At 41.8% G+C, this 27,936-nt stretch overlaps 2 protein-coding genes across 12 annotated transcripts in view; one reads left to right on the forward strand and one right to left on the reverse strand.

Annotated features, from left to right (window-relative positions):
* Positions 1-12,666, forward strand: part of MAP3K15 (mitogen-activated protein kinase kinase kinase 15) — a 93,298-nt gene extending 80,632 nt beyond the window's left edge. For 2 of the 9 annotated variants that reach the window (XM_068918440.1, XM_068918458.1), the window contains 10 exons: positions 970-1,153; positions 4,550-4,727; positions 5,460-5,634; positions 7,521-7,706; positions 8,436-8,541; positions 9,837-10,047; positions 10,989-11,101; positions 11,247-11,377; positions 11,483-11,559; positions 12,114-12,633. In XM_068918440.1, coding sequence (XP_068774541.1) covers positions 970-1,153; positions 4,550-4,727; positions 5,460-5,634; positions 7,521-7,706; positions 8,436-8,541; positions 9,837-10,047; positions 10,989-11,101; positions 11,247-11,377; positions 11,483-11,559; positions 12,114-12,195 — 1,443 coding nt within the window. In that variant the 3' untranslated portion in view covers positions 12,196-12,633. Of the gene's footprint in view, positions 1-969; positions 1,154-4,549; positions 4,728-5,459; positions 5,635-7,520; positions 7,707-8,435; positions 8,542-9,836; positions 10,048-10,988; positions 11,102-11,246; positions 11,378-11,459; positions 11,560-12,113 lie in introns of all 9 variants that reach the window. The other 7 variants (XM_068918474.1, XM_068918482.1, XM_068918449.1 and 4 more) reach the window with 6 other exon arrangements.
* A 79-nt stretch (positions 12,667-12,745) lies between these two features.
* On the reverse strand, positions 12,746-27,878 carry PDHA1 (pyruvate dehydrogenase E1 subunit alpha 1). Of its 3 annotated transcripts, XM_068918506.1 has the most exons (12): positions 27,426-27,878; positions 25,176-25,190; positions 23,786-23,854; positions 21,177-21,350; positions 20,249-20,375; positions 18,816-18,907; positions 18,374-18,466; positions 16,978-17,133; positions 16,609-16,680; positions 15,587-15,654; positions 14,472-14,580; positions 12,746-13,220 (listed from the first exon to the last, which is right to left on the reverse strand). In XM_068918506.1, exons 1-12 carry the CDS (start codon positions 27,861-27,863, stop codon positions 13,056-13,058), a joined length of 1,578 nt encoding a protein of 525 aa, XP_068774607.1. In that variant the 5' UTR covers positions 27,864-27,878; the 3' UTR covers positions 12,746-13,055. The 3 variants fall into 3 exon arrangements, with proteins under 3 accessions (XP_068774607.1, XP_068774624.1, XP_068774616.1); XM_068918523.1 differs by lacking the exon at positions 25,176-25,190; XM_068918515.1 differs by lacking the exon at positions 25,176-25,190 and having other exon boundaries at positions 27,417-27,878.
* Positions 27,879-27,936: the final 58 nt, after the last annotated feature.

The raw sequence follows: 27,936 nt of genomic DNA on the forward strand, positions 1-27,936 counted from the left end.
GGGGAGGGCTGGCCGTGGGCATGTCAACAGGAGTCATCGGAGCCCAGCAAAGAGCTGGCTGTCATGATCTTTGCTCTGAAGCCAAAGTCTTGCTGGGCTGACTTTATGAAGTGGTAAAACTGTGTACCCCTTTATAAAGCACTGTCCAGAACGTACACGGGATTTTACGGATCAAATACAGAAGCTCTGTCAGGCAAGTAAACCTATAGACATTACTTGACCTGGCCAGTCATACACTGATTTATTTGCAGAGGTTAGCAAGTTGCATATATAGAAAAGTGTTACCTGCAGTCTCTGACTCTGCAGGAGATACTGAGTTTTGAATGTGCTTAGAGTCATGGTTTGGAAGGACTTAATGCATTAGCATTTCAGAGTCTGCACTGTCATTCAAATGCAAACACTGCTGTTCAGTGGTGCCAAGGGTGGCAACAAGGTCTGGCAAGGTCATCGTGAGCATTCGTAGGAGGGAACTTGGCAGCAGCAGGAGCAGAGCAGGTGCAGTGAGGCACCCAGCACTGGAGAGAGAAGTTATGCCCGCTCCTTGATGCAGCGGTGCTGGGGGCGGTCAGCGACTGAGAGATACGGCGTTGGGCAGGGGAGTGGGAAGAGTATGCAACAGCAGTAGGGGTTTGTGGCTGCTAGGAGAAGCAGCGTTTGAAGCACTCGATATGGATAATGTCCGGGCCCTGAGACTGTGTAAGGGTAGAAGGTTTGATACGTCCATGCCTTGACATTTATGTTACACCACGTGGGCCTTCACGCCATGTCCGTGACGAAACGGAGTAGGATCAGAGCCTTGTTGTCGCTTTGCTTCTGCATGTGAGCACCTGGAATCACCACTTTTGGACTTTGCAAATGCAGTCAGTGCAGGTGTCACAGATTATACCAAGGAAGCTTTGGCCCATGGTCTTTTGGCATTTGCTTGGTTAAAGTGCATTAAAATAATTTGCATTCACGTTTAATTTGCAGGTTGGGATGTTTAAGATTCATCCTGAAACTCCAGAGTCGCTGTCTGCTGAAGCAAGGGCCTTTATTTTGCTCTGTTTTGAACCTGATCCTAGTAAACGCGTTACAGCATCTGGTTTGCTCAGAGACGCCTTCCTGAAGCAAGTGAACAAGGGCAAGAAAAACAGAATTGCATTCAAGCCTTCAGGTGAGGAATTATCAGCCAGATGGAAGTCAACATCATCATTAAGTGCTGCATAAAGGATTGGAACCATTAAGCAATTTCTGTTAGTAAGGATGTTGGCTGTGCCAAGAAATCAGCAGGAGCCCAACTGTTAAAAGTGTCTGTGATTTGTAATTATGTTTAAATTTAACGATTCCCTTAAAAAGGTGTCTCGCTTATTTTGTGCTTTGCTTGCTGAAACCTCCCAAACCTATTCTTCCTCTCCCAAAAATAAATGCCTCATTTTAAGTAAATTAAAATTAGAAAAATGACATTCAGTCAAGACTTTCCAAAGAAATTCTGCATTTTAGGTTCACCATTATATACACCATAGAGATCTGAGATTTAGTGCATATGTCCTTGGCACCTGAAAATGAGTTTCCCTTTATGCTATGTCAAACTGGGGACATGAATCTTGGGGGTGCCTCTCTGGGCCCCCCCCCCCTTTTTTTGTCATGCACACCTGAATTTGTTCAGTTTATGTGGGTCTGTTTGGTGTTTATGGGTGAGCATTTTAAACTTAATATGTAACTTGGAAATTTAGCATTTAGGTGCTGAATTAGGTGTTTGGGGGTGTTGTTTTGTTTCATCCCCCTAGTGTCTTCTCCCTCCCCTGCCCCCGATAAACTGAATATCTTCTGCTCCCATTGGAAGTCAGCCACTTTCTCAGTGATAAGAAAGCAAACCTTAATATTGACCTGCCAAAGAAATTAATATTTGAAGGAGGCTCTCATTTAAAAACAAGTACAACCCTTGGTCTTGTATCTTCTTTCCCTTGCTTATTCACACACGTGCACATACTCTCGATGCAAACTGAATTAAGTTTCTCTTTTGGGGTATTTTTCCCCCTCAGCAGGGAATTTTGGAGACAAAGAAAAGGGTGGAATTCTAAGGGGAAAAAAATAGCAAAGACTCTGTAACATTTAGCTGAATTGATTTTTGTGGGGGGAAACGGGTGGCTCCCCTTGACCTGAGGGGCAGTGGGTAAGGAGAACAGCTGCCATCCCTGCAGCTCCCTGGCCGCCCCTGTCGGGCACAGGCGCTGGGCTAACTGCAGAGCTCACACGACTCAACCAGGGGTGGCAGCCGGGAGCCTACGGGAAGGGCTGTGGCCTCCCGCACTGCCACACTGCTCTCCTGGAGCCTTTTTGGCCCTTGGCCGAGGATGTATTTCTGGAGGAGTCAGGCAACGTTAGAAAGGATGTAGCCTGACTTGTTAGCTGCGCTGGGAACAACAAGTTTTTTTTGTCAACTGCCAGGGGAGCCAACGGTTGTCTTCTGCGCCCCCTGCCTCCCTCCCTCTCTCCTCCCATCGCTGAGGACATGGTGGGCCTCCTCTGGATGACAGGAAGAGGTGGTCTTGCCGTAGAGCCACTGGCGCTGTGGCAGGAAGTGAGTGCAGCGTTGGCTGTGGATGCCAGCAGAGCGGGCAGCTGCTGCGAACGCTGTTCACTGGGGAAGGGAAGGAACGGCAAAATGGCTCCTGCTGGGCATTTGCTTCACTGCACCGGAGCTGGGGCGAGCGGCAGTGGCGGCTGCCGCCGCCGTCTCCAGGGGGAAGCTCAGGGGCCTAAGGCAGGTCATGGCCCAGCAGTTGCCCCAATCTCAGCTGCGGTTTACTGTGCCGTTTCACTCACTGCAGTTTTCTCAGCTTTGCCCCCGTCTTTCCGTCCTGTCTATGTCCTTTTTCTTTCTGATGATAAGAGCAGCCCAGATGAAATCGCAGCCCTTACTCTTGGGACAGCAACTTTCAATTTTCTGTGCTGCTGAGAAGCCTTGAACCAGTTCTGACAAAGTGATGTATCCTTTTTCATTTCAGTGACTGTTTAACCTCAGCCATTTGACCATCAGTCATGTACTGTGGAGTATATCAGAGCTTTCTGAACAACTTCAACTTCTAGCACTCTTCCTCCCTCATGTCCTGACTCCTCCAAGCAATTTCTAGTGACAGACTTCAAAAGCTTTTGTGATATTTTAGCTTTATGGACATGTGTACTCTAAGTTGATGGAAATTCTTTCTCCTTACCTTTCCTATCACACAGCTGCAAACAGGCAGTCAGGATTATAGCAAGCTGTGAGCATCTGATATTTTTTTTCTTACTTTCAAGATGCACTGGAATGGGACAAGAGATTTCCTTCAGGCTTGTCCCAAAAGAGAGAATTCTTATTGAGGGCAAGAGCACATGCAAGCGAGGCAGATACCTACGAGGTCAGAGAAGGAGCTCAATTGTTTTACAAATCAGGGATTTACTTAATATACGTTCATTGTCACTTCTCCAGAGTGCTGAAGAACTGCAACTTTTAGGTCTGTTAGCACAATCTGGCAGAGGCAAGGAGGCAGGTAGCACACTGCTGTCTGCTTAGAAGCATAGCTGTGGTGGCACAGCTGGTGGTGGCCTGCTGGATTGAGAAAGGCTTTGTAAATAGCTGTATAGCCAGGTTTCAGGAGACCAGCACCATATAGCTGTACGGCTTCAGGAGACCAGCACCAAGAAGTGTGCATGTGTATATGAGAGAGGGAGAGAGAGAAATACTAATATGAAAATGGCATTTTGTTACCAAATATTTCTATCTATCTACTTTGCTGTCTTTGGGTTCAGCAATTATCTAATTCATACCCAAGGCTAATGGGATCCTGGGCTGCATTAGGCAGAGTGTTGCCAGCAGGTCGAGGGGAGGTGATCCTCCCCCTCTACTCAGCCCTGGGGAGGCCTCATCTGGAGTACTGTGCCCAATTCTGGGCTCCCCAGTACAAGAGACACATGGCGCTACTGGAGAGAGTCCAGCGGAGGGCTACTAGGAAGATGAAGGGGCTGGAGCATCTCTCCTGTGAAGAAAGGCTGCGAGAGCTGGGCCTGCTTAGCCTGGAGAAGAGAAGACGGAGAGGCAATCTGATCAATGTGTACAAGTATGTGAAGGGAGGGTGTCGAGAAGATGGGGCCAGTCTCTTCTCCGTGGTGCCCAGCGACGGGACAAGAGGCAACGGACACAAACTGAACCACAGGCAGTTCCATCTGAACCTGAGGAAAAACTTCTTCACTGTGAGGGTGACTGAGCACTGGCACAGGTTGCCCAGAGAGGTAGTGGAGTCTCCTTCCCTGGAGATATTCAAAACCCGCCTGGACACGATCGTGGGCAATGTGCTCTAGAGGACCCTGCTTGAGCAGGGGGGTTGGACTAGATGATCTCCAGAGGTCCCTTCCAACCTCAACCATTCTGTGATTCTGTGATACTTTTGCTTTCTATCAGCAAGGTTACATCTCCCTCAGCAACTTTACCAAATGATGTCTTGACATCATCAAAGACAATCATGGGCTGTAATTTTTAAGAGCGTTACCCTTTCCTGCCTGGTTCTGTTACATGTTTTATGTTTGTTCACAGATTGCAGTCGTAATACATCCCTCCCACTGCCGATCCACGGAGAACAGGCTGGCAGTAGCAGCAGTGAGCATGGGTCTGTTTCGCCAGACTCTGACGTACAGCATGACGTGTTTTTTGAAAGGCCAAAGAGATCCATTTCAGAGATTCAGACAAAGCATCACATTTCCCATTTATTAAGGTAAAGTGTGTGGTTTTAGCTTGACCCCAGTGATGCTTACGTGCATTTAATTCATGTTACTTTTTTGTATGTAGGCAATTGTTGCACACAATGAGTACATAAGCAGCTGTGTTAAACAGCAAGTGTACTGCATAAACAAGTTACCAGTTGATTTAAGTGTTGTTCACGTGTAACTAGGGAATCATGATTTTGTTTTTCTCTCTTCCGAAGGTTTTCATGTATTTATGTACTTTTTTCCAGTGAATAAACGTCTGGGTTTTTTTTCCTGTTAACTGAATGGATATATAAGTGGAAGAGTTTCTCCTTTCCAAATACTCATGAAAATTTTGGGAAAGGGGCAGCAGAAGCACGGTTCTGCTGATCAGAGAGCACAAAACACTTTCAAATTAATGTGTTACAGTATGGGGCCAGAAGAAACGTGTAGTTATCTCCATCCACGGTTTTCAGCTTTCCTCCCAAAAATTGAACCAGGACTGAGTGACTTTGGTACCAGTTTCTCAGTAGGATGGAATCAGTATGGTGCCCTTGGCTTCAGGGAGGAAGGCTGGTTTACACCAGCTGAGGATCCAAACGGTCTTTTCTCTCCTAATTAGCGTTTAGCAGCCTGGTCAATCTGTTGCTGTTGTTTAGCCCCCTTTCTAACCTATTAACTGTCCCCACTCACCTGTGGCAGAATTGACATATTGCTAATGCTGAGGTCTCTCTTTGTGTTTGGCTCTGCTGCTGCCCCAGCGTGCCTGACGAGAGCTTGGTGTCGGAGGACAGGAGCACGTCTCCTTCTGTGGAGGACAAGGATTCTGGCCTCTTTCTGCTGAGGAAGGACAGCGAACGCCGAGCCATTCTGTATAAGATTCTTAAAGAAGAACAGAATAAAGTTGCTTCAAATTTGCAGGACTGTATTGCACAGGTAATTTCACTTTAGCACTTTTCCTGCTTAAAAAGGAAAATTAAAAATCAGGTAGTCAGTATCATTCCTTTTCTGAAGACCAATAAATGAAGGTGCTAACAGTTTTAAATTAGTAGCAGTTTACCTTTCTGCAGTTAAAGCTTACCCTGGCAATTGTGTTTGACAGCCTGTGAACTTTTTAACTGCTTGGATTGTTCCTTCTGGATATCTTAATCTCTGAAATATGTAACTGTGTAAGGCTTTTGCTGTTTTCTGAATGGATAGCACACGCCATCTTCTGTCTGCTGCTGGGCTCTTGGTTTTTGCTTTTTTTGGTGGGGTGGTGGTTACTTTGCAGGTGTTCCAGAGGGCCTGGGGGGAGAGGTTGTGGGTTTTTCTTATTTTAATTTTTTAAAGGATATAGAAATGGAACACCAGCTAGTAATAGGTCTTGTTAGTAAAACTACAGATAATTCAAAATATATGTAAAGTAGGCACAATAAGTTAACCTTTAAAAAGCTAAAGCAGGTTTCTGTAGGGGGAAGGGTTGACTCTAAAGAGAAGCAAGAAAAAAGCATGCGTTCCATGGCCCTGAGCTGTGGGTGTTGGGAAGGGTTAATCGGTAGCCAAGATATGCCATACACCAGGAACAGAGTTGATTGATTGATTGTTTAGCCTTTTCTTCCTGATGTCTGCTTATAACGTGCCACTGACAGGATGTATTTTTACAAAAGCTACTTTTTTTTTCACCTGAGCTAAGTTTACACGAAGGGGAGCCTGCTAACTCTTGCAGCGGTGTCCCTAGGCAGCTGTCGGTGCACTGGCAGCACTGCTGGCAGCCCGGCCGTGAGGCTGGCAGGGCCCTTCTGGCTCCTGGGGTCAGCCCCGGCTGAGCCCAGCGGTGGGAGCTGGCTCCATCCAGTGCAGGGTCTGCTTCTCTCTGTGACTCGCTTCCCCTGCAGGCCGTGTACCAGGGCGAGCCACTCGCCTCTAGCCTGGGGGAGGCAGGGGCTGGGCCCGTTCAGCTTTACTGGCCCTGAGAAAAGGGCCTGCAGGCCAAAGCTGGTTAAGTAAGTAGGGGCACATTTCTGCCCTGCTCTGAACTTAAATTGCAGCATAGCTCACAGCCTTACAGAGGACGAAAATTCATATGAGAGACCTTAGTCGGAACTAGGTTTGGAACCAGGGTTCTAAATATTTTCCAGGATAAGGAAGGATTATTTAGTAACAGCAAGTCCTACCTCAGTCTCCAGCTGTTTTGTGGCACTGCTCTAATGTTCTCTATCATCTCCTCCCCATCATTTCTGTAATGCTTCTCCCTTTGCCTTTTAATTATACAGGTTTGTTGTTGTCCCATGTAGTACTTGGGTGGCCCTAACTGTGTAGGGGTTATGGACTTTAGATCATCAAATGAAGCCTTGAGGTCTGTCACTGAACTTTTTCTGACTTCTTATAAATATGTATATAAACATGATGCTTTGTCTAAGGACATCAGATGTCTGCACAGTTAGATGTAAGTTCAGATTCAACCTACTATAATGATGGCATTTACAAAAATGTGGGTCTCTTATCAGCCCACTCTGCTATTTTTATGGAGGAGAGCTACCCTTTGCAGTACACTGGAGAAACATATAGATCTTATCTGGAACCTCTTGCCTCTGTGGCTATCACAAAGGGAATAGACTTAATTTTATTTTTGGAAAGTAGGAGTTAACATAAAAAAATTTGGTTAGAAGAAGGTAGACAATAAAAGCTCTGTACGGGCAAAACTTCTGTGATTTCTGTGCATAGCTGTGAAATGCACATGTGCAAAGCTAAAAATGGTAACCCTAAATATACTGATGCTACTAATTAGTTGTTTATGAATCAGAGATTTACTTAATATATGTTCATTGTCACTTCCCCAGAGTTCTGAAGAACTGCAACTTTCAGTAACCCACATCAAGCAAATTATTGGGATCTTAAGGGACTTCATACGCTCTCCTGAGCAGAGAGTGATGGCTTCTACCATATCCAAGTTGAAAATGGATTTAGACTTTGACAGCACTTCCATCAATCAGATCCATCTGGTGCTGTTTGGTTTCCAGGATGCGGTGAGTTCTTGACTTAGCACAGAGGGAGACAAATTCTTCTCAGACAAACCTCACCCCCGGTGCTTGTAGCTTCCCTGCTTTTCCTCGTGCGGTCCTGCTGAGCAGCCATTTTCTGTCTCAGTCCAGCCTCTGTGCCTTTCAGGAAAGGTGGGAGAGTATGGGCACTGTGGAGTAGATAAGGCCCTGGCGACAGATCCTAGGGAGGACTAGGAGAAGAGAAAACATATTTGAAGGCCAGGTTTCACCTGGAGACCCTGTGACCACTGATGCTGAAAGCGCCCTTGGGCAAGGAGAAAGCATAGGGGTTGTTCCAGGCATCAAACAAGCTCTGCTGAGGTGTTGTGTCCCGGCACTCGGGCGCAGATACACAGCCGAGATGTGCCGGAGCCTCATTGAGCTCCCAGTAGGCCATGAGGCCAAGTGGTGCTTGAGGGGCTGCCTGTGGGCTAATAGCAAGCACTAATGTCTACGGTGGGTCCTACATCAATTTCCTGGTCTACCTCTCTTTGTAATGAAGAGGGGGCTTGAATGTTACGGTCTGGGTAGAGTTTGAGTGCTGTAGCCTAAAAAGGTCAAATCCATTGATTAAACTTTCAAAGGTGAGGAGGCTTTACTGACTCTTGCAGTTGCTACTGTATAATACTTTGACTATTGAAAAACGAGATTTTCTTTCCTAAGGTATAAGCATATGTCATCTGCTGTTCCTTTGACTTGTTTATTTCTTTATAGGTGAACAAAGTATTAAGGAACCACTTAATAAGGCCCCACTGGATGTTTGCAATGGATAACATCATTCGCCGTGCAGTCCAAGCAGCAGTAACTATTCTTATTCCAGGTAACTCAAAACAGCTGAACACAGTCTGAAGGTGGGTGAGGGGAAGGGGAAAGGGCTGTTCCCATATCAGAGATGCAACAAATGCTGACAGATTAAATGTAAATATCTAAACTGTTCCAAGTCATTAACTGCACCCTGTGTGTCACTACATCAAAGGCACAGGGTCAGAATGTTGTGCAGAAGTGTAGAGCTTGAGGAGTAATGCTGTACCAGCAGTACGAAAGTGCCTGACAGGTAAATTCCAAGTGGTACTACACCATCAGTGTGGTCCAGCTATTTAAAAAAAAAAAAAAAAAAAAAAGGCAAATACTGTCCAAGCTGAAGCATTTCTGGTAAGAAACAAACTATTTTTTACAACATTTTAAACCCAAGGTGGATAACTATGAAGAGGTCTGGTTATGTATTCTGAAAAAAGATTACTGAACACTGGAATAGATGCAGAGAAGGGGAAGGGACAGTACATTTATTTGAGGAGGAATATGATTTTGGCCTATACGTTGGTAGTAGGAAAAATCACTACCAAGGAGGAGGATAAATGACGATGAACTGCTTAGGAATAAGTCTAAGTTGGAAATTTCCAAGTAGTTTCGTGCTTTGAAGTGCTGAGCCCTCTCCAGTGTGAGAATATTCTGAGGGCACTTACTGATGGTGAGCCCTTTTGGTCCCAAGTGGTTATGGCTTGCTAGCCAAATGGGCCAATTTTTTTCAGAATTTCATGAGTAGGAGGAAAACAGAAACCCTTCTTTAGTGGGAAGGGCAGCAGTCTGCAGCACTTCAGAGAAAGTCCAGAGAAATGGAGTTAGAAATGCTACCAGAAAGAGAGGAAGGCTTTGTAAAACTGTTCGGTTAGGGTATTAGCGGGGAAGCAACCTTTTTGTTCTTAAAAAAAGGAAAAAAAAAAAAAAAAGGAAAGGAAAAAAAAGGCAGCTTTGGAGGGTTTCTCATTAATTTTATTAACTAACTGTTTTATTAGGCAGTTCATTAATTTTCTACTGCGTCACAAGCATATTTGTCAAAAGATTCTCTCCCTTGTAATCTACAGCAACCTCTATTGGTAATCTACAGCAGAGCTACTGTAGTGCCACTCATACATATTTTAGAACTTATGCCATAAAATCTATGGTCTGGGTAACATGAGACTTTGCTACTCCCCCACCCCATATTCTAAGAAAGTACGTTGTGAAGAGTCCACTTTCTCAGCTGAAGCTTTCCCAGGCCCAGGAATAAAGAACAAACTGTGCTACCTCCAAAGACAGGCTTATCCAAAAAATTCTTATATTGTTTCATTTTGTCAGAGCTTCGAGCTCACTTTGAACCAGCGTCAGAAACTGAAGGTGGGGATAAAGATGGTGATGAAGTGGAGGACAGTTACCAGCCCACTGAACAAAACAGGACTGAGGATCCAGCCGTTGCGTCAGGAGTCAGCACCCTCAGTCCTGTGGTGTTGCAGGAGGCTCAGCAGCAGCTTAGCCTGGAGTTGGGCAGACTTAAACAAGAGAGCTTAAGGTAACCTTCACATAAAGAAAGCCTGTGGATTTATTTTCAGGGAGTCTCTGAAACGCTCTCAGACATGTTTGCTACAGTGTCCTGTAGCTGCATAACATATATACTCTCACCTAGTGCAACTGCCTCATGTTAAAGCGGAACTTGCAGGAACACACATGGATTCTGAATACACTAGCAGCACCTGTGTGACAACTCAGCCAACAGCCTTCAGTACAACTTTGTTTCTGTGGAATTTCTTAATGGCAGAGTTCTGTGTTGAATTTCTACTCTTTAAGAAATTAGGCCTGTGCAATTCTGCCAATTTCCTTCCTGCTTCTTTAGATCCTTGGATGCTGCCTGACTCTGTGGCAGTGTTCTCAAAGAAAGACGATCAGTTCCTACAAGTTTTACAGAAGTAAAAGGTAAATGCAGGGGACACTGCCTCCTGTGAGGAAGGGCCAGAAGGCTTCTTACCTCATCCACGGGTTGAGCTGCCTGCTACTTAACACAGGCAGAGCTCAAAACAAACAGCCCCTTTCCTATTTACTGTGGGCTAATTTTGCAGGCTGTTGCCAATGTGTTAACATTGGAGGGTCCCATTCTTCCCTACAGAAATGTAAATCTATCATCAGAAAGTCCCTGATATAACTCTGCAGTGTTGTATTGTTTTTAGTAAATTACAGTATAAAGGCAGCAACTCTACACACTGAAACCACACAATAGGAAGAGCATTTACAGCATATTTACTAACTTCTGTGAAGGTGCAAGCCTTAATGTGCCACCACTAAGCTGAGTCTCAGACAAGCAAAATGAAATCTGTAAGTCACAGGCGATGTTATTTAAGAGCATAGCTATTGTGTAACTAACTCTTATTCTTTGGGTGTTGTTAAAAGTACTACTTTGTTTCAACTAGATCTGCTCTAGGTATGGCTGTGTTTGACCTCTCTCTCATATGCTAACAGGCTTTTGGAAAACCTAGTTCAGAAGGAGAAAGAGTATCAGACCCTCTTACAACAATCTTTGGAGCAAAGAACTCAGGACTTACACTTGCTTCAGTTAAAACGTAACATTGAAGGTATGCAGAGATCGTGTACTTTGACAGTTGCACACAAATGTATCCTTTGATCCTTTAAAGGATGATTTGCTTTGGCTCAGGGTAGTTTAAAAGACTATTTTAAGCTTAAATAGTCTAAATCCATCACTCTTGTCCTGGTTTTGAGGTGAATTAATCTATGGCGTCAATTCTGTTAAAGAATCCCAACGGTCTGCAGCAACCCTTAGAGAGAATGCAGACCCTGAGCTCATGAACTGGCTGAAACAACAAGGAGCTGACTTGGATGCAATTAAGAAGGTAAAAAACAAAGCAAAACAAAAACCTATCTTAAAATAAAGGTCATTGAGAGTTTAGTTTCGAAGTGGTAATCTTAATTTAGGAACAACTTACTTTGCCTTTTAGTTTGCTGAAGAGGATTATACTCTCAGTGCGGTCCTTAATGATATCACTAAAGATGATTTACGATATCTGCAACTACGGTAAGAAAACAGCTTACTGTTAGGAGCTTAATTAGCTTCTAGAAAAGTATTTTTAAGAGAGTTAGGATATTTAAATGGGTCAGTGATAATTGAGTGGCAATGACTGGTAATTTTAATCTTTATCTTCCGTTTCCCTTATCTTAACAGAACTATGTAATGACAGCACTTAGGGTGCTTCATGCCATCTGTGTTTTGGCATTTATCAAGGTTGGGAACCAACCATTCGAATCCACGATTTTAGGACTAAGTAATCAGATGGAAAACAGGCATAAAGAATTTCTTTCCTACCCACTACTGATTTAAAAAAAAAAAAATCCTTTCAGTATCATTCAGTTACCCCTGTGGCTGGCAGGAAATATGTTGTTCTGCCCATAACCTTAAAGGAGTGTAGCGTTCACTGTGTATTGTCACACAGTAACTCCTGGTAGTAACGCCTTATGATTTCTGGATTTTTTACTTCTTGCTTGCTTTAAAATAATGGAGAGAAGAGTTTTGTGGCCCCTGCCCAGTCTGTCACTGTAATTCCTAATTGTTTTCAATTCTCCTTCATATAGTGGTGGTCTTCTCTGCAGAATTTGGAATGCAATATTAATCCATCGACAAACATCTGCTAAGACCTCAGAGGCAGAAGGTTAATTCTTTGGAAACAGAATATATAACAGGAATAAGCAAATAAAGACACATTCCTAATACTTAAATTATTACATGTGTATATATATTTGTATGTATGTATTGTGGCCTTGCAGGTTTTGCACAACTATGTAGCTTATTTGACTTTCAGTGTAATGCAGTGAATAGTAAAAGTTTTTAAGTCTGCGTTAATGCACCTCATGAATAAAACCATACTGCAGAAGTCAGCTACCCATCACTAAATATAAAGCAATAGCTGAGAAAAAGCTTTTCTGCAAAGCAGTTACCACACCTGAACTGGATTTAGCATTTTGAAAACTGAACTTAATGTGTTACAGTTCTGCTCTCTGATGGCGTGAGCAGGAAGCAATGACACTCTAGCATGTATGTCACCTCTTCGTAGACAAATGTATATAGCTTTTTATATTAAAGCAACTCTCCCTAAACTACTATGAAAAGCTGGGTATGATACCTTTCATTTAGCAATGTTTCTGCAGCAGAAACATAACACTGAACTTTTTTGAAAGTGGTTCATCTAGAAAAAAAATTGACCAGATAAATGTTGTTCAAGTTTAATATTTTTATACTGTACATGACACATACAGCCATCCAAAGAAAAGTCACTAAGCAAATATATAGCAATTTAAATAAACCACTGCTTTCTCCTAATTCAGCTCCTGCTGAAGCAACATCCAGCATCTTTAAGACAATCCGTAATAAGATGGATTTCCCTATGCAATCTTTAAAGCTCCTCTTTTGAAAGAGCTTTTAAATAAGCTTAAGGGTTGTTTCAGAGTCATTATAGTTCTTGTAAATACCTTCACTTATTCACAAGAATAAGTAAGTTACCCCCAATAAAAAGGCCTTTAGCTGACAGACTTGTACTTTATCCATTGATTTGGGCCACGCACTTCAAAGGGTGGCTCATTGAAGTAGATGTGGTGACCTAATTCTTCCAATGGTGGCTCTGGATCAGTGGTAGCAAACTGAGCAGCTTCCTCGATCTCCTTCCTTACGGCCACATCAATTTCCTAAAGCAAAAAATGGAAGCTTATTAGAAGACTGCTCAGAAAAAGTGTCAGAATTTTCAGTTTAAACCCACTGATGAAGTACTGGTCACAAGTAGGGTTAACAGCATCTGGAAACATGAACAGAAACCTGTACAAACTCCCTTCTTCCTGAACTGCAGCATTTGCCCTTTTTTAGATAATAGTTATCTTACTGCCAGAAGAATGTGACCTCCCTGAGCTTCTACATTTTTGTCTCTGGTTCAACCACACATGCTCAGGGCGCACAGAGGATGCAGACTACAAGGAAAACACCACCTTTTTCATGCATATAAGCCTTTACAAGACCTGTTCTTATCTATCTACAATACAACCTCTGCCTGTTATAGCTGTGTAACCCTCAAGATAAGATAGATAGGCTTTTCAATTAAATGACTCTTAAACTTACTGCCACCTATTAGAGGTTAGTATATGACATGTTTTGTTTATAGCTTAGCTGTCTATTAAAACGCTCATAGTGCAAATATAGTATATGTTATGGGCAAGCAATGCTGAGGGCTAATAATGATTGCTTTTTCTAGGGGAAGTAAAATCAACATTTTGCATGAAGAAAAACACAAACAATAAATTTAACTTACTTGATAGAAATTCTCTGTTGCTAAAGAAACTTGACTTTATTAGCATACTCTCTATATGAGTTTGAGATTATAAGTCTAGAGATGTACGGGTGGAGAACAGTGTAGCATTATTATATCCAGTTGTAGCTATATTGTGCATTTTGTGAGATTTGACTAGAAGTTTTTTTTTTGTTGCTTTTTTAAAAATTATGCTATTTACTTAATTCATTCTCTTTCCCTTTTTCTTCTCCTCACACCCCTTTAACAGTGATCAAAATACAACATTTGCTGAGAGGGTTCCCAGATCCTTCACTAGGATTTGTTACTCCCGAGGGGGAAAGCAACCAGCCAGTAGGTTGACTTCCCTGCCTTCCAGACTTGCCCTATTTCTAGGGAGCCTAGAAAGCCTGGGGACTTTGGAGATGTATTAAAAACACTAACGCGCACAGTTACACTCAGCACCAAAAGCTAAATGCCCTTCCAGAACAGTGCACCTTCATTAGCTGGTCTGCATCAACACTTTACTTTCACTGATTAAAAGTTATCTTTAAACAACAAAAAAAAATCCCCGCAGATGCATACTGAAGTGTGATGCCCTTTTCAGAGCTCATTAGCATTTGAATGCACAAGAGCTTGCTTAATCACTTTAAAGCTATACCTTCAATTCTTCAATGCTAGCAAGGTTATTGTTGATCATTCTGTCCTTCAGCAAAGTAATGGGATCACTTTTACTTCTCACTTCTTGAATTTCTTCTCTAGTACGATAGCTATTAGAAAAACAAGCAAAACCATGAACATCAGTCAGTGGTATCCTTGAACAGAGGTGAGGTCTTGGACACAGCTCACCTTTTAAAAAAAAAAAAAAAAAAGTGACCAAAACATTTGTCAAAAATTGTTATGAATGCAATGAAACCACAGCACTATTAATCAAAGAACGAAGGCACAGCTACATCTAGAGCACTTCTGCGATCTCAGAATGGAGACAGAGCTAAAGTAGACCGAGGCTTGAATAGGAAAGGCAAGGAAGAAGCAGCAGTCCCAGCCTGAGACAGTTACCATGGGAGTCTGTATTCCCCACTTTCTATCTATCTTCCATAGGAAAAAAGCAATTGGGGCTAGATGACTTCCTGTGTACTGTTAGGTTGGGTCACAACATATCCACTGTCTGAAGGCTTAGGGAGGGATGTGTTTAATCAACTCAAAGTTTTCAATCTACAACCTTCCAGTGAAACTTTGGGATATACCTCTTTCATGTATATCAATTCAGATTTGTCAGACAGCACAATACCCAAGTCTTATCTACGCCTACATACTTGTATTTTTAAGACGTGTTCCGTTTGACTGGACATTCCAAACTGTTCTTACACTTTTAGCTAACAGGATTTCACGTAATCTAGAAGTCCTAGAAAACCACATTGTTTTCCAGTCAAAGCTTACTTAGGAGAACATAGCACCAGTAAAGTTTTTTCCTCACATAAAGTCACATTCAGTGCAGAATCATTAACCAAAAGTATAGAAGTTCAACTGACTTAGTGCTTGCTTTAAAACTATACTTGATAGTACTGTAAGTAAAATAAGCATGCCACACTGTCACTGATTATCTACCGAGCAATGAGATTGAGATGAGTGATCAAATTGATCATAGGGATTTCATCATAACCTTTATACACTTCACAATTGATTTAAGCATCAAATCCATGACCTGTTTTTTCGTAATTTTGATCGTCAATACTTGGCTTCACAGTGAATGCTGTGGAAGTATTTAAGCAGTACCTGATTCCAGGATCACTCATACTGTGGCCATGATAACGATATGTCTGTAACTCCATCAGAATAGGACCCTTAAAAAGATAGAGAGTATTACCACTCTGAGTAACCAATTTGTTGTTACAGCAGGAAGTATTTGCTATTAGTGAATCCCACTGATGATGAATGATATTAATTCAAAGCGCTTTCATTTATGTAATGTTATCACAGCTAGCAAAAACAAAAAAGAATTTTAACTCTTTTCAAATGAAAGTATATGTATGTATGTTCTCTGTTTAGCGTTATCATACTCTTACTGTGTTGTATCAAACAATATCTTCTCTTACAGTGTCATTCCACTGTTACTCAAATACTTTAAATTGACTGTTCTTTCACTGCACAGAACCTTATTCTTCTATCAATTTTATTCTTTTTATGCTGTGCATTCGCAGCACAAACAGTATTTCACCAGATATTAAACAACATCTTCAGAAGCAATGCATCATACTTCAATGACAAACACACACAAATGCTGGAAGTCTTGATATCTTGTCTATTTTTTATGCTATTTTAGGTATGTCAAAACACACACACACACAACTATGCAATCTTGTGTTCATGCATCCATTCTTCCAAAGTCTTTTCACTTCACTTTCTCTTTGCTATAAAAATAGGATAATTACTTTCCTTGTTGCTCCTCCCAAATTAATCTCTTCACAGGGAAGACAATTGCCTAACAGTCAAAACCTTTCACAATGAAATTTAACTGGGGGAGAAAGCAGAAGACAACTGGATATCAGGGTTTTGATTTAAAAATAAAAACAAAACAAAAAAATTTCATTAATACCAACTGTTTGTTAATAAATTCTAACAAAATTAAAGAACCACTCAAGTACTTGCAGGTGCAGTACTGGGGAAAAAGAAGAAATAAGCTCAAATACAGTTTCAATAGACTGCAGAGAATGGGCTAGATGGAATTTTTGTATATAGCAATAACCTTTCTAAAAATTTTATCTATGGTAAAGGAATGATGAGGATTACTGACTTACTTTTCCAGCTCTACAGTACTCAGTTGCAAACTTTGCTGCTTCCCGAACACTGAGAACATCCATGCCATCCACCTGATAAACAGAAACTACAAGTTGATGCAAAAAGATACCAAGAAACAAACTTTAAATGTTAATTTAAAGTGCGCAAGTGCAACAGGAATTAATTTTCAAATTCTTCTTTGTAAAATATATCTATAAAATGTGTATAATAGTATTACACATCATATATGTAATAGTAAAGATAATATTGTTTTTATGTATATCTACAGACATAATGTGTTTTTCATATACATAGCGCCCCCCCCTCCACCCCCCAAACACACACATACTGATCTCACGCTCTCTCAGAAGAGCTACAACTGCACTTGCCCTGAGGCCTGGAATGAAGTCTCCTCGTTTGTAGTAGTCAGTACTGGCTGCAGCTCTTTCAACTGAAGTTCCCATTCCATACCGATTATTCTCACAGATAAATACACAAGGCAACTTCCACAAGGCTGCCATATTGTATGTTTCAAATATCTGGCCCTGAATGAAAAGGAGCAAGTTAAAATTTAGAGATAGCTCAAACTTTAAGCATTAGGCTCTACTGAAAATCTTTCAGTTGCAAAGGTCTAGCTGGTAAACCTGTAGTACTGAAAGTGATCTGAAACTAGCCATTTCCTTCAGCTGAGCAGGAATAAGAGAAGAAAGTTATACAATCCAACATAAAAGTTATCTCAACATACTTGTATTCTGTAATATTTTATAGGATTTAATTTTTAACCTCATTCAGTATCTGTGTTAGGATAGCACAAAACCTTAAGATTTTGATTGAAATATTTTAGGAAGCCATGAAAACCCGCTCAGCCACACTGCACCAGCCTTGCTGCTTTAAGTGTAATTCTTGGTTCTCCGAAAGTTTCAATCTCCCTGTGTTTAGAAAACGGAAAATTACACAGCAGTAGGGAACAGTATACTGTAAACCACCAATTTCTCATCTGGCTTGATTAATTTTTGTACCCACAATGCGCAGATAACCATTCAAACGTCAAAAATAAGTGGTTGTGCGAGATGCTCTGTCCTGCCCTTTGCCTTCACAAACCTAAGTTAATGCTCCTCTCCCTACAGTAGCATGGTCAGTTTCACTTCTGTCTTTGAGAGCTCTGCTTACAGTAGACAGGCTTCAAGCCATGACACGCTCAGGTGAGCCATGCACAGCTGGAAAGAAGATAATAATAGTAACTAGAAACCCTTTCCCACATTGGGGGGGGGGAGGGGGAGAAAATCCAAGCACATGCTTCATTGCTGTTATGTAAAGAGCATCCAGCAATTAACTTCTCAACTGTTCACTTGAATCACTCCTCTGAGGACTATACAGTCCTCCAAGACACCAACACCTGCTTGAATGCCTAAGATGTCCAAAATTTGCCAGCTGCTCCGCCACCTACATGAAATTCATCTCAGTGAAGAGCACTTCACAACAAAAGCCCTAAGAAAAACTGCAAATGAACTGCAGGACAGAGGGTGCACCCTGTCTTCAATTTCCAGCATGGTTTTCAATTATCTGTGGACTCCTTTAATAAAGCCTCCCTGACACTTAGCCCAACATAAAAATCTTTAGTGCAAGTTCACAGACAGATGCTGTGCAGATTGCAGATACTAAAGAGAGAGAGGGCAAAAGGTGCTCTGTCATTACGCTGTAAATGGGCAGAGCCCACAGAAGGAAAATCCATTATCCATAGCCACACTCTTCCTTACAAAGCCACATTAGACAAAGCTGGCTTACCTGGTTGGCTGCACCATCCCCATATAAAGTCAAACAGATTTCGTTTTTACCAAAGTATTTACAGGCCAGCGCAATCCCAGCTCCAAGAGGAACCTATCACAAAACACATGAAAAAGCAAAATTTTACAACAATATTTGGAGGAGCTGGAGACAGCCATAAAAAGCACCCGTAAAATATCAGGGAGGTGTTCAGCAAATGAAGAGTTGTTATCAACCCATTTCTATTTGTTCCAATCTGCATTACAGCCAAAAATCTAAACATTAACTATATTCTCTGTTTCATTCATCTTTGAATAAAGGGTAAAGCCTTAACATACGACTTAAGAGCTACAGAGCAATGGTAGCTGCGTATGAGCTCACAGCATGAAAACTGAAAGGAAACACTGGCACAGGACACTAGTGAAATTCAACTGGTGTTTTAAAGCACAAGTCATGTATATACCTGAGCACCAACAATGCCATTACCACCATAAAAGTTCTTGGTATACATGTGCATCGATCCTCCTTTGCCCTTTACACATCCTCCTTTTCGACCTGAAACACAAACAAACAATCAATTGTCAGCCAGTGAAATGAGTGAAATCTGACTTCAGCTGGTCCTAGTTTCCACCCCTTTTTTGGGTTACCATATATAGAAGGAAAACTACTATATAAGTGGGAATATCTCATCGTATTCCTAAAATAATGGAAGTAGTATTGTCCTTGTGTTATTAGGGAGCATTGTCTGTGTGTTATTAGGTCTTCTCTGCAGACTTAAGACATTGATTCTTACACATTAGCCACATTTGCTCCAAATGTCATTTCCTGAAATAGTCTCTGTACTGCTGCTGTTCTTTCCCAATTAAAAACAAACAAACAAAAATCCTAAAACCAAGCACAACAGTATAGAAGATTGTGCTGTGGAAAAAACAACAACAACAACAAACAAAAAACCAAAATGCAACATTGTCACTGATATTTCTGGTTTCAGAGCCAACAGTAGACCCCAGTCATGACCGATTCCTTCCTCACTTTCTCCCTTACCAGTATCTAGTGATACTTGGCAAGTCAATCATCCACAAGATTCTGTGCTTCAGTGGATGTTACAAATATACGTTATTAATATACATACACTTAGCATGAAAAAACATACTTCTCTACCTCCAGAATGTCCTTTCCTATATTAAGGTTTCCAGTACCCAAATTCTCAGATCAGGTTTTTATTATATCAGAATACTGACAGCATACAAAGGCCTTCAGATTTCCTGTTCATTTTTTGTTTGTGGCATCAGCACACAGATCTGTAAAGAGGACGATCCACTCTTCTCTCGCCTGCTCCACCTATGAACTTCTTATAAATAGCCATCTCTCTGTTCCACAAAGTCTTAGATCTATCCAGATTACCATTTATATTGTTGTTACAGTCAAATTATCCCCAAACTGTTCAGGTTACGATTATGGACAGTACTTATCAGTCTTCCTAAGATCGAAGTTCAGCAACATTGCTCTGAAAATTCAAGTCTGCCCTATGGAGGGTAATGCTCTGCTTTGTCAAGAAAAAATCTCTCCCACTAGCAATGTAATTGCTATTTCTGCAAGTTCTATTTAAACAAGCTGCTGTAGCACAACACATGCAGGCTATGGTATCAAGGAAAAAATCTATAAAATTGAGCTTTAAGTGCTGGTACTTCTCAAGTTAAATACTGCTTGGGATTTATGTTTTATAATAAAAAGGCAGCTGCATCAACAAGTCACAATATTGATTTATTTTGCCAAGTCACTAAATTACTTCTGAGGCCCCAGAATACTTGGTGCATCAACACTATTTTGAATTTGAAGAAAAGATTCTGACAGAAGCACAGTAGCATCCAAATCCTCATTTTACTAAGCACAAACCTGTAAGTTCAGCAAGAATTGTTCGAACAGGAACTCCTCGTGCATAAGTAAAGCCATGAGCTCTGTATGCTGTTATCACATGATCTGTAGGCTTTATAGCAACTTCAAGGCCTACGCAGCAAGCCTCCTGTTACAAAGGAAAAATAAGCTTAGCAATGAAGAAAAGCACTCAACTCCAACAGCCAGCAGCGTGGAAAGGGTTAGCTACGGATCCCCATACATACTTCAAGTATCAGCAGAAAACAGGAAAAGCACAGATACAGGAGATTGCCTTAAATCCCAAGTCTGCCCTATGGAGGGAAATGCTCTACCCAGAGGAAGGCCTCTCTTTGATGCTGGAGCTATAAGAACCTTGGCCTCCACATTCCATTCTGTCCTGACTATAACTAACAAAAGCAGACAGATGTGGATGGCTGAAGAGATCCACAGGCTTCTTCCACAAGCACCTCCCAAACAATACATCTAAATAACTGCAATTCAAAAAGGGGGAATGGACAGACAGCAAAGTTTCACTGAAGCTCAAAGTTCTACTGGCTCTTGCTTTCTTAGTGGATACCATCCTCTGAGAAGCACTGGAACAAAAAAACATCAGTGAAGCTTGATGAGGATGATGTGCGAAATAAGCTGAATTTAGTACACTGCAGTTGCATGTGAAGATCTGCCGAGTGCAGGGAATGAGCATCTTGCTTTCTCTCTCTTCCTACTGTTGTCTCAAGAAGTTAGGGATTCCTTCATGCACTCAGACACTGATTTAAAGAAATAATGAAATCACTGATCCAGCTACAGCCTCAGAACTTTAGAACTGAGTATCTATAGATGGTGTCTTAATTTCCTATCTAGTCTACTCAAACCCCTACATTAAGCAGGGCAAGAGAGTGAACTACACTTTATAAAGAAAAAACTTCTCAGAAAAAAAAAAAATTCTCACCTGACCATCATACAAGTGACAGAAGCCACGAATAATCTTCTGCTTATACAGCTGGTCAGACTTCAATTCCATGCGTCGTATGGTCTGCATTGTTTTGTAGTAATGGAGCCCCTCCTCTCGAGTCAGCACTGCTGTGGTACTAGGGCCTTCTTCCAGGCGATGGAGGTCACACTTCTGCAAAGTTGACCAGGTAGTTATTTCTTGAATTTATGAATGTCATTAACATTTTGTTTTTACGACGTGCCATTTTAAATTCAGCTTGTAATACGTCTTTAAAAAAAAAGTTGAGGTTTTGCTGGCTTAAGCAAAAATAAAACATTAAGGTTGCGCACTACTTCCAAATCCAGACGTCACTATAGAAAAACTTTGTTTTCAATAACGATAGATTTCCATTCTTGAAATGAAGCCTTGTAGTTCCTACTAGCAATAGATTAACTAAAATGGTCCCAAAATACTGAAAAAAGCGCATTTCCATGGCTGTTGCCTGCCAAACACTTAGTAAAAGCAACAGAGGCTTAGTGAACCGATGAGTAAAACAAGACCTTAACTAGCAATTTACATATTATAGTAGACCAGAGACAATGACATTAGAAAACAAAAACTGCCAGGTGACTTACAGACTCTACCTCTATTTGAAAGGAGTTTCTTCTGTGAAACAGTTTGTAAGATCTAGTCCTAAGACTGGACCTCACCTTCTCTACCACAGAACAAAGAGTACAGTTTTTGGGGCATCTCCCAGAACCTTTTCCTTTTCTCTGTCCTCCTTTGGTGCGGTAGGGAAGAAACATACAGAATACAATTTTTTTTTTTCATTTTCCTTAGTTTTCTCTTATGCAGAGCTTTTACACCTCCTAATTCATTTTAAATATAGAAGCTATGAACTAGATGCTCATATGTCAGGGGCAAAAACTAGTATCTTTTACTGGAACCACTCAAGTATCAAATGACAAGTGTCAGCCCTATAAAAAAAAATATACAGGCCTGTTGGCAGCCTCAAGCCATAAGAAGAGAAGAGGTAGTAATCTATTAAACTTCTCCCAGAAATCCTTTAGTAAAAGTGTTAAGTATTTCCATGCCAGTGAATGATACTCTTCCCAAACCCAGCAGAAGCATTTTATACTATAAAGTATTGTTATAACAGGTGAATACCTCAAATAAGTGAAAGTTCCCTTTGGAAGTCTGACTTCATCTTGGTCCTTGAACGCTGCCCACCTATAGTAACGGGTGCACTGTGCTTCCTCATGTCCCTTATTCTCTCATAGAGCTGCCAGTTCAGGGTCCTACACTCATGCCCTTGCCTACTGCACCTGCAGCAGCGTCAATGAAAAGCAAGCTGAGAAGCCACAAGGTTGCATCCTCATGAGCATACCACGCTATTTCACGCTGGCTTATGTACAATTACGTCCAGGGGAGCAGACCAAGCAGGACTTCCACGTATCACACAACGCAATGGTTGTCTGATGAGGACAGAAAGTACACCTTGCGAAGTTCATAGATGCCCTTTAAGTACAAGTTTCCAGTCAACTCTCTGGACAGTCTGCACAATTCCCTCACCCTGCACTATCGTTAACCAGATCTCCCAGTCCCTCATATTACATTTGTACCTAAAAGGAAGGTCCTCACACCAACACGGCTCAAAATATTGAGGCACATTCAGTAATAAGTAGTTAAAAGCCCCTGCTGCCCCAGCCAACCTGCCAATCGAATCAGTGTGTGCAATACAACTTCCTCCCTATACCATGGGCTATACTGAGTTTGCACCGAGGGCTGAGTTTAGTTACCCCTACATAAAAAAAAAAAAAAAAAAAAAAAATCATGCAAGTTCAGTGGAACAGACCAAAAAAATTACTTAGTGCAGAATAAACAGATCTAAATGCTTCTTTACAGGTCACAGCTTATATTAAAGCAACAGTCTGTCCAAGGCAAACAATTTCAATGCTTTACTGGCAGGGACAAACAGATGGTGGGTAGAAAGAAAACCAAAATATTTCATTTGGATTTTCCAGAATCAATTCCTGAATGAAAGGCCAGCACAAAAGCTACTGCAAATGAAAGCCTCACTTTTTCCTAAAGCCAAAACCACTGTGGAAAGCTGACAGAATAGCAAGCACATCTTTTGAGCTGCACCAAGTCAAACATTAAAAAGGGTGCCATTTTTTCCTCCCAAATCCATATGGACCTCAAACAGCTACATGCCTAGGATACAGAACCCATGACTCCTTAAACAAAGAGAAGGGGAAAAGAACAGATAGCGAACACCAGCTATTTGATTTAAACGCATTAAGGAAACATTAATATCCTTCATACACAACAGAAAAAGGTTCTTCACATCCTACATAACTCCGTTATACCAGCTGTATTGCAATATCACAGCTGCAAAGAATCAAAACTTTACATTCTAGAGAATCAAGTAATATTACTACATACTTCCAAGCACAGTACTTCCAGCTCCATTTAGAAATCATGCCAGGTACTAAGGGGTTTGGTTCTGGATATTCAAACACTATATATATTTTTAATAACAGAAAAGCCGAGGGGTGAAATCCATCATGTCAAGATCTACAACAATGCTTACACAGAATGTCTCTGTAAGCATTCAGCTTCTTTACCTTAATTTCAAATGTAGCTTCATTTGCAAAATCTGCGTAGTTACGCGATGCTACCATCACTCGGGATGCCTTAGAGAGAGAGAGAGAAAAAAAGCATACAAGCAACATTTAGAGATAATTATCAGGCAGAACCACATGAATTCTCAATTCACCATTTCTAACAATACTCCCAAATTGAAGTAATTTGTGAATCAAACTAACCAGTAGCGCATCCCCACAGTATTAAAGTATCAGAGAATTTTTATTTTGTACACATATTTAAATGCTAGAACTCTTTCAAAACCAATATTTAGAATTAACACAGAAAAACAGAACAGGATTTTAAATTGTTAATACCTGTGATTATCTAAATAAAATCAGTAAGCTTCAAAAGACTTTAAAGAGCATCAAAATAAGTATTTCCCCCCCTCACATGGCAGATTCACTGTATGGATAGTAACTTAGCCAATCCAGATTTTGAGTGGCTTTCTGCACTGATTAGAATTTCACCTTGCTACAACAAAAGACTTCTTAGAAAAAAAAACAGCAGATTTCTGAGAGTTGAACTACTCTCACTCTTTCCTTTTAATAGGAAGAGAAGTTGGGGGAATGCAAGGAGATAATAATAAAGAAACAGAATATCATTTAAGTGGGGAAAAGCATGGCCACTGCTGAGAAATAACACAGAAGCGTGAGAGGGGGCATACCTAAAATACATGAAATACAGACAGGAAAGTAGGGGAGAGACAAGGAGCATGTTTAAAGTTATATTACTGTTCTGTATTAAACAACATGCACAAATTATTAACTAACCCAGTTAACTTAAATAACTTGAACAAGTTTCACTGCAGCATCAAATATGATGATCACCTGTCCATAACCACGCTGTGGCCGTAACACAGGGAACATACTTCATCTTTAGCTCCAAAATTATATTGCTTATTGAATCATTATTTTCAGTAGCTTGTTCAAACATAGAATTCTTCTCAAAATTTCAAAGGAACGAACCTTCAGCTAAATTTATAAATGTCCATTTCCATGTCTCCAAAAAGGCCAGATTGATAGGCATTCTGAAGTTTTGGAAAAAGCCAGGAGAAACTTCACACTTCATCTTGGTTGCCTACTCGTCTGCCTAATTGATTTAGTAATCCTAATTTTATTTTTACCCTCTCATATTTAATCCCCCTCAGATTAAATATTCAGTTTTTAATTTAAACTAAACTTATATAGCTGTTTAACAAGACGTAACAGTATTATCACTGAAGAAAAGCTATTTTATTCCTAGTGCTGGAAGTACAAGAGTTTGGGATTACTATATAAAAACATCACTAGGGAGTGTGTACTAAAGTTCTAACACATGGCCAGTATAAATGTCAAAAGCAAATATTGACAAAATTTTTTTGGGCCTTACCTCACTAACAGCTCCCTATGATAGCAGCATTTGGAAGGGAAAAAAAGAAAAAGAGAAGAGTAAGTACCTGCAATAAAACAACTGGCTTGCGGAAGGGAGAGTACAAATCAGTAAACTCTTAGCAAACTAAAACACTAAGAGGTAGTTTCCTTACAGGTAAACTCTGACTCACGGAAATCCATCTCTACCCACTGCAAATGCAGCATTCAAAGTAGGTATAAAATACTGCCTTATAGATAAGGCTACTTTTTATTTAATAATTTATACCTTTGCTATAAATACTTAACAACAATCCAAGATAAACATTTTCATACTTGGGAGTCCAAAAAAATCTATATTACTAAGCTATTCAAAATAGATCTAGTTTAGAACTTCTTGGAAAGTGCAGTATGTCAGTAGCAGGCCAAGCACTTGCTGTCAGGAACAAATTTTAGGCACCCATATATGCAATTTTTAATACAAATACTAATTGTAAATCAGGACCTATTTTTAGATATGTATTCCATATAGTCCCAACACACACAGGAAGATCTGGTGAATCTGCTCTCTAATGCAATCCTCATGAATCTATTCACCCACCTGCTGATTCACCTGTGACAGGAGCTCAGGTTAAGCGAGCTATCTCAAACAGAGCTACAGTAACAGATTTTCCTCTTAGTGACACAAAGGTAGCTCACCACCAATTATAAAAATTGCCCTTTAACACTGGCAAAAAGAACTTAACTTCTTGATCTCGCTAACAATTTTCTTTTCAGTGGGGTTAGTTTTTCTCATGGCCACTTAATTGCCATTGATGGAAGACAGCATGAGCACAGGACCAGTCATTTCAGTGACAGCATAGTCAGATCAGCTCCAGAAGATTGTGAAACTAGTCCCTTATAGCTCATGTGATGTAGAGCAGATTCCCAAAACTTTTCTTTAAGGTCTTTCACTTAAAAAAGAGAACCAATTAACATGTTAAGAGTCTGTACTTTGGTATCTCATTTAGTCAGTCTTAAGCACGCATGACAGAAGACAGGGTAACCAAAGCAACTACAACACAGCATGCAAGGAAGACAAGTGGACAGTAGTGAGTATTGCATATAAACATTTTTACCCTGCCAAACTTATAACGCACTTTACAATCCAAAATTCAATGTCATAAACACATCTTACATCTACACTGTAGGAAGACAATTATTACAAGGGAACAAAGAGGATGAAAAGGTAAATTTTGAAGGTGTTCCACATAAGAGAGAGAGAGAACACAATAAATGAAACAATAATGCCAAAAATAACAGAATTTAAACAAAAATTCAGAAGAAGATCCAAAAAAAGGTTGTTACAGCAAAGACAACTGCAGGTCAAGAAAGAAGGACAGGTGTTTGAATTTATGATACAACTGCTCAGGGTCTGACCTTTGCTGGCAGAGTTAAAGAAAACAAAAAACACCCTTTTTTTTTTTAATATCACAAAAATACCTATCAAAAAGATGACTGTGCACAGAGCTGGAAGAGGAACAAGGCAGCTCTCACCACCAGTTTTCAAGTGGCATCTAGCTCACGCTCCACTCAGCGCTGCAGTTACATGGAGCAAGGCATATTCAGCCATTATGTAATAACATACAGGCTACAACTAGTTGATTTCTCTTTATATCAGAAATAAGGGGGAAAAAACCCTACATGGATTTTAAATGTGCATAGTATTATCATTTATGATATTTTAGCACTGCTTGTAAAAGGTAAGAAAAAAAATGTATAAAGGAAACTCCTACACTCACCAGCCAGTTTTGAGTATTACTTTAAGGGGGGGGGGGGGGAAGGGGGAGGAAACAAACTTGCTGCTGGAACCAAGTACCCTGGACGCCAAACCTTGGTATTTGGGACATTCCCAAAGGACAAAAATATTACAGCTATCATGTTTGCCAACACTCTCCCAGCAGCGATAACGTATCGCCGGGTTCAGCCCGGCGCAGCCGTTATCTGCCAGCCGTGTCCCCGTCTCAGCGGCCGCGCAAGCCCACGCGCCACGCGCGTGCCGCAGGGGCGGGAGCGGCCTGGGGGGGGGGGGCGGTACCAGCCCCACCGGCAGCGCCCGCCCCGCGCGCCTCGCCCTCCTCCCCGGGGTGCGCGCGACAGCCCCAACCGCCCCGCGTCGCCCGTTACGGCCGTTGGGCCCGCGCGTTCCAGCCACGCCGGCTCGCGCCACACAAGGCCGGGGGGAGGACGCACGTAACGGCCTACAGCCCGCCGCTAGCGGCGCCCCGCTCACCGTCCTGCCCGCCGCGGCGGCGGTAGCGGCCGGACCCTGCAGCACCCGGGAAAGCGCGGCCAGCAGCATCTTGCGCATGGAGCGGAGAGCGGCAGCAGCGGCGGCGGCGGCGGCACCTCCCGCGGACCCCCGTCCTCCAGTCTCCTTCAACCGCCACCCAACCCAACCCCGCCGCGCCCGTGACCGCCGCCGTCGCCTACGCGCCTCCTTGGCCAACCGAAGCTCTCCCCGAAGTGACGGCGTAGACAACGCCCGCCCCAACTCGCTCTTGAGCAGTGGGCCGACGGGCGCCTTTCCCTGCGGCCTCTCCGCAGCCGCGCGCATGCGCGCCCGGCCAGACGGGCCGTTAACGGCCGGGGAAGGAGGGCGGTTGGGGTGGCGGAGAGGCCAAAGGGAAGCGCACGGTGGCCGCCGCCGATAGTAATGTCCTGATCGCATCCCGGATGTGAGGTAGCCGGTCGGGTCACTCACAGCGTTGAGCCCAGCTCCGGGCTTTGGCGGAGGTGCCTGG

Source organism: Struthio camelus, chromosome 1 (assembly GCF_040807025.1).
Source record: "Struthio camelus isolate bStrCam1 chromosome 1, bStrCam1.hap1, whole genome shotgun sequence".
Classification (NCBI taxonomy): domain Eukaryota; kingdom Metazoa; phylum Chordata; class Aves; order Struthioniformes; family Struthionidae; genus Struthio; species Struthio camelus.